Source organism: Phalacrocorax aristotelis, chromosome 12 (genome assembly GCF_949628215.1).
Source record: "Phalacrocorax aristotelis chromosome 12, bGulAri2.1, whole genome shotgun sequence".
Taxonomy (NCBI): Eukaryota; Metazoa; Chordata; class Aves; order Suliformes; family Phalacrocoracidae; genus Phalacrocorax; species Phalacrocorax aristotelis.
Genome location: NC_134287.1, coordinates 6498851 through 6513472, shown reverse-complemented (window position 1 = coordinate 6513472; position 14622 = coordinate 6498851). Strand labels below are relative to the sequence as shown.

The 14622-nt window shown below is 36.6% G+C and overlaps 1 protein-coding gene across 1 annotated transcript in view; it reads left to right on the top strand.

The window, feature by feature from the left end:
• KNDC1 (kinase non-catalytic C-lobe domain containing 1) overlaps nt 1–14622 on the top strand; it is a 66407-nt gene that overhangs the window by 36044 nt on the left and 15741 nt on the right. Inside the window, exons 7-17 of the mRNA XM_075107400.1 lie at nt 890–1004; nt 4644–4715; nt 4819–4880; nt 7121–7279; nt 7626–7703; nt 8369–8462; nt 8632–8794; nt 8892–9736; nt 9848–9992; nt 11572–11663; nt 13654–14057. Coding sequence (XP_074963501.1) covers nt 890–1004; nt 4644–4715; nt 4819–4880; nt 7121–7279; nt 7626–7703; nt 8369–8462; nt 8632–8794; nt 8892–9736; nt 9848–9992; nt 11572–11663; nt 13654–14057 — 2229 coding nt within the window. The remainder of the gene's footprint in view (nt 1–889; nt 1005–4643; nt 4716–4818; nt 4881–7120; nt 7280–7625; nt 7704–8368; nt 8463–8631; nt 8795–8891; nt 9737–9847; nt 9993–11571; nt 11664–13653; nt 14058–14622) is intronic.

The window sequence follows — 14622 nt, the reverse complement described above, 5'->3', positions numbered from 1 at the left end:
CTCTGCCTATGGTGAATTTTTTTACTGTTCCTTTGGTAGATGAATGAGATCGTAAAGTCCAGCTGACGTCAAGAGCCACGAGGAGTGATAAGCTCTTCCATTAGCACAGCTTGATCCAGAAGGAGTCTGTGCAGTGCTACCAATGTCAAGTTCTTATATTCACCCAAAAAAAAAAAATTGCAAAATGTAAAACATGGGTTCTCTGAAGTAGGTGTCCATGGAGCAGTATCTTTGTCACATTAAATTATTATGCCAGGTATCAAAAGCTGAATTGATAGTCAGAAAAACAAATGCTGTTAGAACAAATTGAGCAGCTAGTGATTAAAAACAGAACAAAGTGCTTGGACTTCAAATAAACCTCTCATTAATCCTGCTAATATTGTTAACGTCTTTCACAGAAGAACAAGAAATGTTGATGAAATCTTTAAGGTAAGACTTGTAATGCAACCGTCAGGGTAAATCAGCATTTGAATGTGGGATATTTTTGGTGGTGGTGGTGATTATTTGGATTTTTATGGTTTTAAGTCTAGGTGGTGTCCCTCTAATTATGTGTCAGCTTTGACATTCTAAGAGACTCTTTCCTCAGTATGATAAGAATGAGCTTCCAAACAGCTCACTTTCCCTGAAACACCTCCATTCTTGCTGAAATCTCACTTGAATTGCACTTCTGTTATGCAATTAAGAAACTACTCGTTCATTTATACAGCTAACTATGCAATGCTTTTTCAAAAAGTAGTATTAGTTCATTACTGGCAAGTACAATAAATTCTCTTAATGTTTTTTAGGTGAGTGCGTTGTATATTAGGATTTACTTTTTCAATGCATCAGTAAGCATTTTTGGTTTGTGAAAATTTTTAATAACTTCCTGCATCCTCACTCTTTTTTTCAGTGGATCTCTCTAAAACTCCTGTTGTCCTGGTATGGTAAACCTCTGAAAGACTATGAACTCTGGGCATTATGTCACGAGTGTTTATGTACTCTGCAGACTTGCATAGATTATCCAGGTATAGTCTTAATTATCTTAGAATATTTGCTTAGTTGTTTATGTTCACTATATTAATGTTTTCATTATTCTGTTGAGGCAAAATATCTTGACTTACATTTTGTGTACAGAAAAAATAACAGGCAATATTTCTAACTTTACACTCTCAAATTGTGACTTTAGAATTTTTACTCAATTTGGGGTTTTCTTCTACAATGAATGTCTTCTCTTTATTCTGAGTTTTGATGGCTTTTACAGGAGAAACAAATCTTGATGGCTTCAAGCAGTGCAACAGATTTTGTGTTTAGACATTTTGGAGATGGAGAAACTGTACTTGACTTTTAAGAAGAGCACTTGGGACTTGTACCTTGAAAGCAGGAGTAAATAAGTTTTATATGTATATGGAAACATAACATTTCTTCTCATGCCTGGATTTCTTTGTGGCAAATGATTCCTGATGTATCTTTGACAACACAGGACTTTGTCAGTTTAAAGCATCCCAGGGTCTCGTCAGGACATTACTCCTTCCACATTCCCTGTGCTTCAGTTTGTAGAAACCAACCTCCAGGAGGGGAACAGGGAACCGTCCTTTGACAGAAATGGAATATGTTGTACGTGACTTGGGAGAAGACCATCCTAAATTTCCACAGGCATTCTGACTGTTGGTTTAGCTTAGACTAATAATAAATCCATAGCAGTTCTGATAAACAGAGCAAAGGGTACCACCACCACCACCCTGCCTTTCCTTTTTCTTCATTTAAAAAGCCTGCTTTGGGGGGTTTGGACAGGAAAGAGTTTGAAGTCTGTAACTTAATATAAACAATTGGATAGTAAGGTACAGAAACTTACCGCATCTCCATAGTTTTCGGCTTCAGCTATTTACAATATAAAACTGTCAAAAAGTTGTCCTGGTTTTGGCTGAGATGGAGTGGTACAGTGCTGTGTTTTGGATTTAATATGAGAATAATGAGAATATGAGATTTGAGAATAATATTGATAACTCACATTTTAGGTGTTGCTAGTTGTAGCAGGTAGACTAGCTTGTGCTAGTCAGGGACTTTTCAGCTCCCCATACTGTGCCGGGTGCAGAAGAGGCTGGGAGGGGGCACAGCCAGGGCAGCTGACCCAGACTGAGCAAAGGGATATTCCACACCGTATGGCGTCATGCTCAGGATATAAACCGGGGGGAGCTGGCTGGGTCAGCGATCGCTGCTTGGGGACACGCTGGGCATCGGTCAGCAGGTGGTGAGCAATTGCATTGTGCATCACATGTTTTGTATATTCTGTTGTTGTTGTTATTATATTCTCTCTTCCTTTGCTCTCCTATTAAACTGTCTTTAACTCAACCTGGGGATTTTACTTTTTTTTTTCCTATTCTCTCCCCATCCCACCATGGGGTGTGAGGGAGGAGTGAGCAAGCAGGTGTGTGGTACTTCGTTGCCGACTGGGGTTAAACCGTGGCAAAAGCAAATCAGCTATAAATGGAGATTTGAGAAGTTTAAGCAAGATTACCCTTAAAACTAAGTATTTGATATACTTTGCAACAGAAGGATTATTTCAGCCTCATAGCTTGTTCCTAATCTTTGTGAAGGGTTCAAATAACTGCACATAATGGCTCAGATTCTAATTTAATGTGCCTAGCCAACCTCTTTTACTATACTTAATGTGCCCAGAACACCTAAGTCTTCAAAGTACTAAAGACTGAGTTGTGATCTGAACCAATGTACCCTGTAAAAGTGAACATGATGATAACAAACCCCTAAATGGAAGGCATGCTACTTAAAATTCCATATTTGACAAATAAAGCTACCTTGAAGTTGATTATTGTTTTCAGACCTAGAATATTTCTGCCAGAGGATTCTCTTCCTGTTCTGAGAGTAATTGTGTATTGTGGAATGACTTGCAGTGATGTTACTACTTCAGTGCCCACACACACACTCCAAGTTCTCTCAGCATTCCTTTTGAATAATATTAACTTCTTAAAGGTGAAGCTGATATCATATAAAGTGTTTGTTAAAATTTCCTTTGTCTTAACACTGGTAGAGTAAGACTGGTAGCTGATAAGTTGTAGTTAAAAATATGAAATATGAAACAAGCTGGATTATTTATTTTTCATTCGCTTAGACAGCCTTTTCCTCCAAATCCTTCCTTGATTATACTTTTTTCATTATCCTAAGCAGGAGTTATCTGGGTAAGAAAGCATACCCCAAAGCTAGCCTCTTCATGTATATTTTTTCTTTTCGTTCAATCCTGCTACAAAAGTTGTTGTACACTCCGTTGAGACTTCGCTTATTTCCTCTCCTCTTATCAGAGGAAGTCGCTTACGTGTTGTTCACAAGTGCTTTAGAGAACCCAGGTGAGAATTCTTATGTTGTACTGAACTCCTTGAGGTCTGGTTTGCGTGAACTGTATTGCAGGCTCTGGGCCAGAGGCGTTAACTCTTGAGAAGCAAAGACTCTAGGGACTGCCTCTGCAGAAATAACTAGTAAAGGTTCCCGTTCGGGAAAGCTTTGCTTTTCAAGACAGCTTAACTTGAGGTCCAGCTTAAATATTATTGAAGGTTGTAGGCAAACCTTTATTTACATTAAGTATAGTGAACAATGTAATGGCTTTAGATATGTTTTGTACAGGTAACTACAAAAGCAAAAGGATTATTTTCTTTTTTTCTTACCTTATTTTTTCCCCTTAGACCTCTTCAATTTATTATTTATTATTAAATTAAAAACTGTTTTACTCTTAGACCTCTTTAATATTTTATTGCATAATAAATTTAATCTTTTAACCTCTTAATTTAATGTAAGAATCTGTTCTCCTAGTACACTGTTTTTAATAAGAAAACAGCATATTTGATGGTAGTCTATAAAGGCAGAACTATATTGCTAGCCAGTTGGCTTATTATATGGGAACATGTTAAGTTACAGTGTGCTTTGAAGATACCAAACAGACAGACAGTCTTACTACAAGTTTTTCATCATTGAATTTATATAACGTGGTCTCATGACCTCAGATCTTCTAAAATAGTTTTAGAAGTCAGTTGTTTGTTTCCAAACTATGGAAAACTTCAGGGTCTTGCAAATACCAATCTATATAACACTTCTTCAGTGGGAGAGTGTGTGATTATAACTGTACAAAACTGGACTCTCCAGCCTGTTCCTCCTAGAGGAGTTCTGGATCTGGCCACGTGTGTCTCAGCTGCCTGCAGATAATGACCCTGTATTTTGGTGGGATTGGAGGAGAGGAGAGAAGAGAGATTAAAGATAAATTGACTGGCTTTTATTGGTACCTTGTGAGAAGACCAGAGTACATATAGCTGTTGTATTTCTTTTTTCATTCTGTACCTTTCTTGGCCTTCCTTTTCAATGCTAGGTGTTAAAGAGAATAAACTTTCAATATTCTAAGCCCTTTTATTTATTGTGATTCTGTTTTGGTTTACTTTCTTGTCGTTTTTCTGCAGGAACTGCTTTGGGTGATTACTCATCTACTGTCTCTTTATTGGGTGGTGTCGGTTCTACCCTTAGAGTTATTTAAAGCATCATTTATTGTAGGGTAATTGCTGGCATTGGAAATGATTTTTAAAATTATTTCATTAATTTTTGTTCATTTCAAATAGTTAAAAGACAGATATTTATTATGCCTCACCTTTTTGTGGCTTGTTTTGCAGTGGTCTTATGTTTGGACTCTGTGCTGATTGACTGTCATGGAAGTATCCTCTTTGCTGCTCCAAAAGCTGAAGGTAAACTAATACATTGCATACTCCGCTTTTATTTCTTCTGGAGGGGAGTAGAGAAGAAAGAAAATATCTTACCTTTTGTTTCTGCTTTCTTTTTCTCATTTAGAATCTTGTGATGTATTTTATTTAGCTCCTGAAATTGAAGAGGAGCATGTGGATACTGAGAAGGTAATGTGGTAGGTTATGTAGGTTGCTATGCATTTTATCAAAGGACGGTTGTATTCCTCTGCTGCTTGAAGAAAAAAGCTAAACTCTTCTAAGATTCTGATAATAATTCTCATTCCTCCCAATGTTTCTTGGTTATCTGTGGTTTTTTATATATTGATCTCCCAGAAAATTAGTTGCTTCTAAAAAAAATAATTTTGCCTTCCAAAATTGGAGTAACTGCCAAAAATCTGTTGTTCAATGGTTTTCCATAAGTTTTAATTTTTTTCAGTTTGTTAGCAGAAAGACAGACTTGAAAGTCAGGTTTTCACATTCTGGAGGTCACACTAAGATCAGTATTTTAGACCAAAGATTAATCTCATTTGGCAGATTGGATAAAAATCACTATCGGCATACTTTTACTATGGGAACACTATGAATTATGTCTCTTAACGATACAGTTTTCCTAGAGCTTTTTGCTATAGGTATAAACCATAAGGAGCTCTGAGACCAAAGATGATAAAAAAATTAATAATAGCAGGTGAATATTTGTCTCCACTGCAGCTGCATCTGAATTGCAAACTGTACCACAGTGATCGTAAGAATCAGCAAAACAGAATTTACGGTACCTTTCTATTATGTAATAAGAAAAGAGGTTAGCTAATATGTACCTTCCCCCATGAGCACTTTAAAATTAGACATAATAGTCATGAACCAGGAAAAGAAAAACAACTTTATTAAAAATCTACTAAAGACAGAGTTTGACTTTCTGTAAAATTATCTGTAACTGGAAAATGTTTGTATATCTTTAAAGTTGCTCACTCTTAAGCTGCTTTGATCCAACATGCAGGTTTTTCAAAGGCTTCAGAAGCTTAAACTAACCCTGAAATACAATACAGCAGTTTCACCAAAGAGTAGAAATTAATTATACTGAAGTCTTTATGCTTTATTCGTTTTCTTCAGAAAATATGAAGTAATCTTTTTTCTGTGGTTTTTTTTTTTTTTACAACATTATATATAGAACAAGCTGACCTGGTTTTTTCTTTTTTTTCCCTGATATTTGTGTAACTTCTTGGTTGTAATGAACATTTAGTTAGAATTATCTATGGCGGTCAGGACTGTGTAGTGCCAGTTACAATAACTGTACTACCTCAGTTAAAGGAACTTTTTTGAAGGATATGCTGGATTGGAAGGCAAGTTTTTCACAAATAAATAAATCGAGGTTAAAATTGTCACCTTATTGACCTCTTGGAATTCCAAGACTAAGGGGAAGAAAATTTTTTGTTTCGGTAGAGCTGCTTTCTCCTCTTTCAACTATTTCTGTACCTATTAGTAGCTTTTGTTCAACAGTTATCAAATGGTTCACAGGTTATTTTCTTTATAGTGAACTTGCTTGTTTACGTTGTGTTCATTGCTGTTCACTTTGCTCAGAGGAGTGCTAGGAAACATTGTTTTGTAGGACTGCTTTATTTAGTACTGTGCTTAGGTTTCTGTCCCTTCAGCCTTTTTAATAGCTTTCAGAGGCAATGTGAAGAAGCATGGTGCTTTAACTTTGTCAGAATTGCGTTTGTAGTACATTCTAACATATGTAAACCAAGCATTAAGTAGAATAAATCTGGCTCTGTCTGAAAATTGTAATTCTTCAAATAAAACAAGAAAGCTTGTGAAGATCAAGTACTTTTCAAGGTCCCTCATCATGGCAATTTCAATTGGTCTAGCTGCAGGTAGCACAATAATTGCTAAAATAAATATACAGCACCTCATTCTTCTTATCAGTGTAATCTTCTCTGTAAAATATGACTCTTACTGGCTAGCTTGTAATTACTGTGTGCCGTTTACTTCCTGAATTATCATGACCTTTTTTGAGTAAATTGCGGCTAGCCAGGTTTTATGATAGAACTCTAAGGCTTGCAGCAATCTAAGTTTTTACATGAGAAAGGAATTCTTCAAAATGGTTCTAAAAACACCTTTTTCCTGAACAATTTTCCTAGACAAAGAATAAGACAAATTGTCTGTTGCTCCAACAGTAGAAAATTAGCTACCATTATTGGCCCTGCATGCATAACAGCTAGTTTTCTTAAACGGGCTAGGATTTTCGTCAGCATCTTCAGAAGCCAAATGTGGTCTGTACTTCGGAAGCTCTAGTCATTATTTTTATGTGGGGAATAAGGGGAATTTTTGGATAATTTACTGGAATTCATTTTGAAGTGGAAGCTTGTTCTGGTCTGTTTATGTCTTTCCTGTCTCTTACGTTCTACCAATAGGTCTGCATTTATGGTGTTGCTGCAGTTCTGTGGATGGCTGCAAAATACAGTGTTCCACCGAGTCACAAACTAGCATTGCCAAGAAAATTAAAAAAACTTCTTCTGGATATGGCAAGAAAAAACCCTGAAGAAAGACCTTCTCTAGCTGATGCAATTAAGGTTACTAGATTTAAGCAATTTTCTGTGAAATTTAGTTGTGTCTGAAGTCTCAGTTTAGTGATTTGAATACTAAACTACTAATTTATTTTTGGTAATAGGCTGATATCTAATTAAATGATAACCAGTCACCGTGGGGGCTGTTTTTAAAGTTAGGTCCCTAGGGATGCAGAAGGGTGTGTTTTTAAATTATATTGAAATTGTCAATACAGTTCTCGGAACAGGTTCATAAGACTTCCTAATCTTAGGCTACTTCTAATTGACTATCTTGACTTATGTCCTTGTCTAAGAATACCTCCCTAGATTGAAAACTTACTTACTGACTGAAAATAATGATCCTTTTTTTCAGACATGCAATTGTTATTTACTTGAACAAGGTATAAACAGCAAAACCATTTTGGCATTTTTGAATAAATCTGTCTTTAAGGTAAGAGTGCCATCTTTTTTAATTCTCTATGTTTTTTCAATTAATTCTGTAAACTGTATTCCAGTAAGATTTTTGGCCCCTTCAAGTACAGTTCAATTTGTTCTCTCTTGTTTTTTTTTCTTTTTTAATTTCAAGTAGTTTTTAAGTATTGCTTTTTTCTAGTTCTTGCTGTTGGCGTGGTCACTCCCCAGATTTTGGTGCCCTCACCCCACAATCTGCATGAGTGACAGCTCAGAAATAGGAAGAACCAGTGACTGAGTTTAATAGTCTGTCCTTCATTTACCACGCATCTTGTCAGAACAGAAGATGTTAATATGCAGCTGACGCAGCTTTCAGTCAATCCATGGAACTGACTTAGTTCAAAACTTAGATTACCTAAAAGTTCTGATTTGAAACAGAGGGTTATCAAGGTTTCCAAACAGTTCTAGCGATCCTTAGTTTTGTGTCATTTGTTTTAGTTCTCCGCCTCAGCAAGTAAGCTTGCTCCTTTACAGGTTACAGAAATTGAGAATTCTAAAACTCTAGGTTTATATGGGGTGGTTGGTTGTTTGGTTGGGTTTTGGGTTTTTTTTTTGGTGGTGGTTTTTTTTGTTTAATGTGCTGAGCACAATTTTTAAAAATAAAATGCTAATAAATTCAGTTTGGACTTCAATTTTTATTGTTAGGCTGTTGAGGAAGAAGTAATCTCTTCTCAAGACCATGTTGCTTTTGAATTTAAAAAAGAAAACCATGAAATGGACCCTTCAGAGTCAAGTCTAGGTAAGCAGTCAGACTCTTTGACGTGTTTACTTTGTTTTAATATTCTCTACATCAGTTCTCCATGTAAGATTATCTCCGTCAGGAACACAATTATTTTTTCTATCTAAATTGATTGCTATTTACCTTGTGTTTATATTCTACATATTGTTCATCTTTTTGTGTTTCTTAGGATTTGTGCCTGTTACCAGTGAAAGTAAACTTGTAGCAGTTAAAGGACCGGTACCATGCCAGATTCCTCTAAATTGTGAGAAAGCTACGTTGCCTGTTGCATTCACCTCTCCTGCAACTCACTTTAAGCCTATTATTCTGCAACAAAATGCAAATGTAACAAGGTTAGTATATCCTAAAGCAGAATAAATTAAACTTAAGGCTTCATTGTTAAATCTACAGGAATTGTCCTCAAAAAAAACATTCTTTGTTCCCTTTCAGAGAGGTTCACACACCAGTTTCTGAGCAAGTCAAGAAAGAAACAAGAAAAGAAAAACACATCAACCACAACAAATCAGAATATATAGACGGCTCTAAGAGCTATGGCACTGAGGACACTGATGATGTTGAAACTGCACCTGAAATACCTGAGTGTGATTTACAAGTTCCAGGCCACTCATCCCAGATATCTTCAGAAGAACAGAAGTCAGGCAATGCACTTACTTCTGCAGTTTCGTTACCATCACCATCTGATTCCTCACATATTCTACAGGAAAAGAGCATTTGTTCTGAAGTTCCTACAAGCTCCCTAGCTTGCCCTACCTCTCCTAATTTTCTTCATATAAATAACATCATTCTCAAACAGGACTCAGAGAAAAGAGTTTTGACGTTTGTGCCAGTACATTTAGCTGTATCAGAGCAAATACCAAATAAACCTCTTCGTCCAAGAATTGCTTATGATTGCTATCATAGTTTGCCAGTGCTACTTTCAAGTGCTATTGCAAGTTATAAAATTAGCACGCAAGCAGAAAATGATGCCTCCCTTTGTAAAGTGCAAACCTATGAGACTACTAGTGCACAGAACAAGTCTGATAAAAGTAAACCAGTTATTCAAAACAACTGCCAAGAAATTGAGTGTGCTACCAGCGTAGACAGTATCTTCACTGAACAAGAACACACACCATGTACCTCAGTGAATCAAGACAATTCTCATCACTTTGATGTAGAAGTCCTGCCCCAGCAGAACAGCACAAGTGACACTTTACTACAGAAAGTGGTTCATCTTATACAAGAGGAATTTGCATTTGATGGCTATCTAGAAAATGGAGTTGAAGTTTTTGAGATGGGTATTTATGTTTTCTTCTGTATATAATTATCATTGATGTGTAAGGATATTGTTTGCAATGTCTTTTTCCTGTCTCTTTTTTGTTTGTTTGTTTGTTCTTTTTTTAAACAAGGTAACTTCATTTTAAACTTAAAGGAAATTAAGTTTGGTATGTTCTCTGCTAAAATTTGTGAGAAGTTTTGTGACCTCTACTGGGATGAAAAATTACTGGAGAATCTCTATCAGGTAGTAAATGGAGAAAGACCTTCACATTTATGGTAGGTGTTTTTGAGCTATTTCCTTCTTACAGTTCAATTTAATGCTTTTCTCCTTACTTCCTAGAAGCAGAAAGAATATGCTGCTTCTCTTCAGGTATCTTTACTTGCTTCCTGCCAGCTGATAATTTCCCAGTCTTTCAGACATTTCATGGCCTTTGCCGTAGCAAATAGTGCTTAATGGCTTAGCAGAAAATGTTTTCTGTTAAGCTTGTCTGTAACTCCATCTTAGGATAGCTGAATAATGGAGACCTAATTCTGATCTATATTGTTTTCAACCACTGATGGAGAGCTTCATAGTCTTGTTAGAAAAAGGCTGTTCAATCAGAAGTAGAATATATTGTTCTTACTGTTCTGTTTGCTTATTCTATTGGAGTTTAGTTCTTCATATATCCTTTTGTTCTATTCACACTTAAGAACAAGGGGATTAATTTAGCTTTGCTAGAAATATTTTACCTAACTGATTTAGTTAGACTCAGTGTTCCTCCTGGCAATCTGTGGTAGGTAGCCTGTTAAATGAGAAAACACCAGCTTACTTTCTCATTTTTAATACTTCATTTTTCTACCTGAAAAATAATAAAAAACGTTTTTGTTTTATTGCAGCCTCCAAATGCAGCATACTTATAAAACCTTCTTACTGTTCTATTGTAAACAGTAATCCATTTATATGTGGAAGTTATGTACATTTTCTTTGTCGTGGTCTAGAACTACAAATTGGAATTTTTGACAAAGAGGCTTGGTAGATAGAGTAGAAAAACTTTAGTGTTAAAAGATGTATTATCCCTGCAGCAATTTTCAGAGAGAAGACTATGACCTCCGGATTTCAGGTCCTGACATGCTGGCCTATTTCCCATTTGGGTTTGGGTTTTTAAGGAGCCATTGAAAACTGGTTGGAGGTTAGGCTTTTAATTCCCCGGGGTTGAATGTTAGAGTAGGAGAATCAGAATTAGTAGCAGCTGCTGCGACTGAATTACTGAGATACATGAAGAGGTCATCCTCTATATGAATTTTTGTTACAAAGTAAAATTTTTGAAAGCAGAAGTGAAAAGGAAATCATTTATTATCCAGCATAAAAATATAGGTCTAGCTTTCAGATCACACACAAGAACTGCCTCAGAATATCTCTGAGACACTGCTTCCTCAACATTCTTTAGACAAAGAATATAGCCGTCTTTAATTGTCACCTTCTTTGACTTAAAATTATTATTATTCTTATTAAGGATGACTTAGAGTCAGACTGTTATCCAGAGGTTGAATCCTGAGTGAAAACCCATTGCAGTAATTTGCAGTCTACGTTACGCCTAGAGCTATGCTTTCTGTTTGTATGTGTTCTGATCCTTCTGCTGGAATTTTGCCAAATGCTGTAAAGAAAAAATCTCTATCTTATTCAGTGTGCTTTAATGTCCATTTGAACACTTTTTTTCTTGTAAAACAACAACTGAAGCTGAACATGCAAACTTCAGGAGGCAGATAAATGCTGAAACCCTTCCATACATGGTAGAGTCATTTGCGAGATCTCATTTTACTGACGTAAATATAGAACTCTATGAAATATTTTTTCCTAATCTTCTTGTATTTTCAGCATAACTGCGGCAGAAGATTTGAAGCATGGCACAGTATTCCAAGATCTGAAGAAATCCGATAGCTTTTTGGAAAGCAGTGATCAGACAGAGGGTGAGAAGGGACTTCATGTTTCTAGATCTTTGTGTGTGCTAGGAATCTATCAGAGACACAAGTTTTGGGACATTAACACTTCGAGTGTGTCTTCAGGGAAACACTCACCTTAGCACTTACGAACATTATCAGTGAATCTGAACATTATCAATGCCTTGGGGACCTGTTCTCTTTCGTATGAAGCTTACATATGACCAGATATCATTGAGTGGGATGCCCGTTTCATTTACTTTTACTTACTTTTATTTACACAGATGTGTCTGTTAAAAAACTCCCAAAATCCTAACTGCTACGTGTGGTTTTCTTGTGTTCATCCAGTGGCATGCTTTAAAGTAGGGAGGGGGAAGGGGAACAGTCATGCTGAGTCAGCTCCATGCAACATAGCAAGCTTAGCTAGGCAGAGGGGAGAGCTTTAGAAAATGCTTATGACTCCTTAGGTATTACTGAAGAAGTTGAGGATTGATTGAAGGATGACTGTGCAACAGATCAGATCCTTCTTTGTTCACTTATCAAAATTAAAACAAAACTGGGCAATAAAATAAATAAAATGTATTCAAATAAAAATGGTATTGTCAGTGAAATTATTTACAAATTCTGGGGAAGGGAATTGTACAGAAATCTAGAAACTGAATTGTATTTGGATTTAAATGGGTACTTTTAACTATTTGTCAAAAGGGTTTTCACAAATAGGTAAAAAAGAATAGTCTTTACCTCTCTCCAAGGAAGTCCACCACTTCCCTATTCTATATGCTGAGTGCCTTTTTAAAGATAGCGAAATGAATAGTGGGTCAAATGATTTGTTAATCAAGACAGTTTTGCCTTTTGATCATAAATTTGGTTACAGGACACCATTCAGGGCCGTCATTGAAGCTATATTTGTAGATCATTTATTTGTACTTCTTCAGTGTGGGTTTTGCATTTTTCCTGGCATATTTTGTGATTGAAGGTTTACAAAATATTCCACCTTTCAGTAATGGAACTCAAAACTGAGCTGAGGCTGGTAAATCCCATTATTATAACAAAACCATGACCCTTTCTAGGCTTGGTGTATTCATGGACAGGTTGTATTTGGTTCCTGATGTATTAGTACTTTTTCTTTTTTCCAAGACAGTTCAGCCAAGTTTCAGCATTTAAATGTGGTTACTTTTCTGTTTTGAGCAAAGTTAAAGCGTCTGTTCTTTACAGAATGTCTTATACCCTCACATTGTTAACTTTATGGCAAAACATAAATTGCTAAGTTTGCACTTGACTGCTGTCGTTCTGTTACAATTTTCCGTTTTGGCTCAGAATGGTTGCAAATGTAGAGGCAGACATTCCCATGAGGTATGTGATTTCTTTACACCAGTAATTTAAGTCCGTTTGACTCCAAGGTGGCATATCTAAGCCCTGGAGGGTTGCTCCAGTGAAAAGGGAGGCTTCTGGCAGGCGTAAAGGTTTCTGTCAGCATCGTCCCAACCTTTGACTGTCGCCTCAGTCCCTCAAGGTTGGTAGCAGCCGTTATAACTGCAAAGAAGTCCCATCATAGCTCAAGGGAGTGAGTCCTGTAGGAGTAGAAAGTTTAACATCTGTGTCTTCTTTGGCTGTATCAAGTATTCTTGTCCTCTATGTATGGAATAAAAGCTTCGAGACTTCTGGATTGAAAAAACCTCAAGCTAAGCTTTTTACTAATGTGTGCACTGGTCTGGTGTATTTAACTTTTGTTTTAAAGCTTCTGTACTGTGCTTTGTTTAAATACTTGTTTATGCACAGAACATATTTTGTAATTTTCATAAATGCGTTGACCAAAGCTTAATAGTTCTGAAATGTCTTTAACCTTTATCATTTTAAAATATGTAGTTGAGAAGAAGCACAGAGCCAAAATAAGCATCTAACACTACTGTTAGAGGGCATAGGTAGTCTCATCACTGTATGTAGTATGCGTAGTGTTTAAGTTCGACAAAGCATGCATGACAGCTTTGTTTCTTCCCCCCTCCCCATACACCCTCTTTAGGAGAAGGAGAAGCGACCTCTGATGAGAAAGCTGAGCCAATGATAAATACGTCATTAGATGAAATGGATTTTGATGAGTCACCTTTGGATAATTTCAAAAAAGAATTGAGGCTGCAAAATACTATCCCTATACAAAAAAAGGGGCAATGTTTACAAAGCAATGGCTGCTGTGTTGGTCCAGGCTTTACAGAAGAAAATCCAGAGCCAGAGGAAGAGACCATAATGAAGATAGCTGGAAACAGCTACCTTGTCTCTCCCAATCTACCTGACTTTCATAGCTGTAGTCCTGGTTGGAGCAGTGCATTTTATGGAGCTGAATGTTTTGATTCAGAAGTTCATAGTTACATGAAAAACCTTGGAAAGCAGAAATCAAGTGAGTCACAAAATATAGATGCTAAAAAAGTGGTGAGTACATTGATTTAAAATCATTAAGATACCTCTTTTCTTGCCAGTTAGAAGTATAATATTTATTGTGTTACAATGAGTTGAAACCCCCTCTCTTCTTTTAAATACTGACTCTTAAGTCTTTTAAGACTCTCAAAATTTGTGATGTCTTATCAATAAAGCAGGGTAAGGGTTGTGTTCCAAAATAAAGAGCACTGACATGAAATTGATAATCACTGACCTACAACCCATCTTCTCTTCCTGTAGTTGACCAGAAAAGTACCATCTGCCGTATGCACCAACCCCATGGTGGTAATACTATAGAAAAGGTCTGAGAATGGCTGTGACTGGTGTGTATCACAAGCTCTCAAGGGGCCTCCTTGTCATGTGCTCTGAGCCCTTTTCCTTGATCACAGTGAATTCCCTGACAGCCTCTCACCGTTTGCCAGCAAAATGGCAGTTATTTGCTCACATCTTCTCTCGGAGATGGGCAATCATCTTGATGAATGCAGCCTTGTGCCTTTTAAGCAGCTTGGGGGACATGGAGAAGCATGGGTAGCAGGGAGGGTTGTTTTAGATTAGCAGG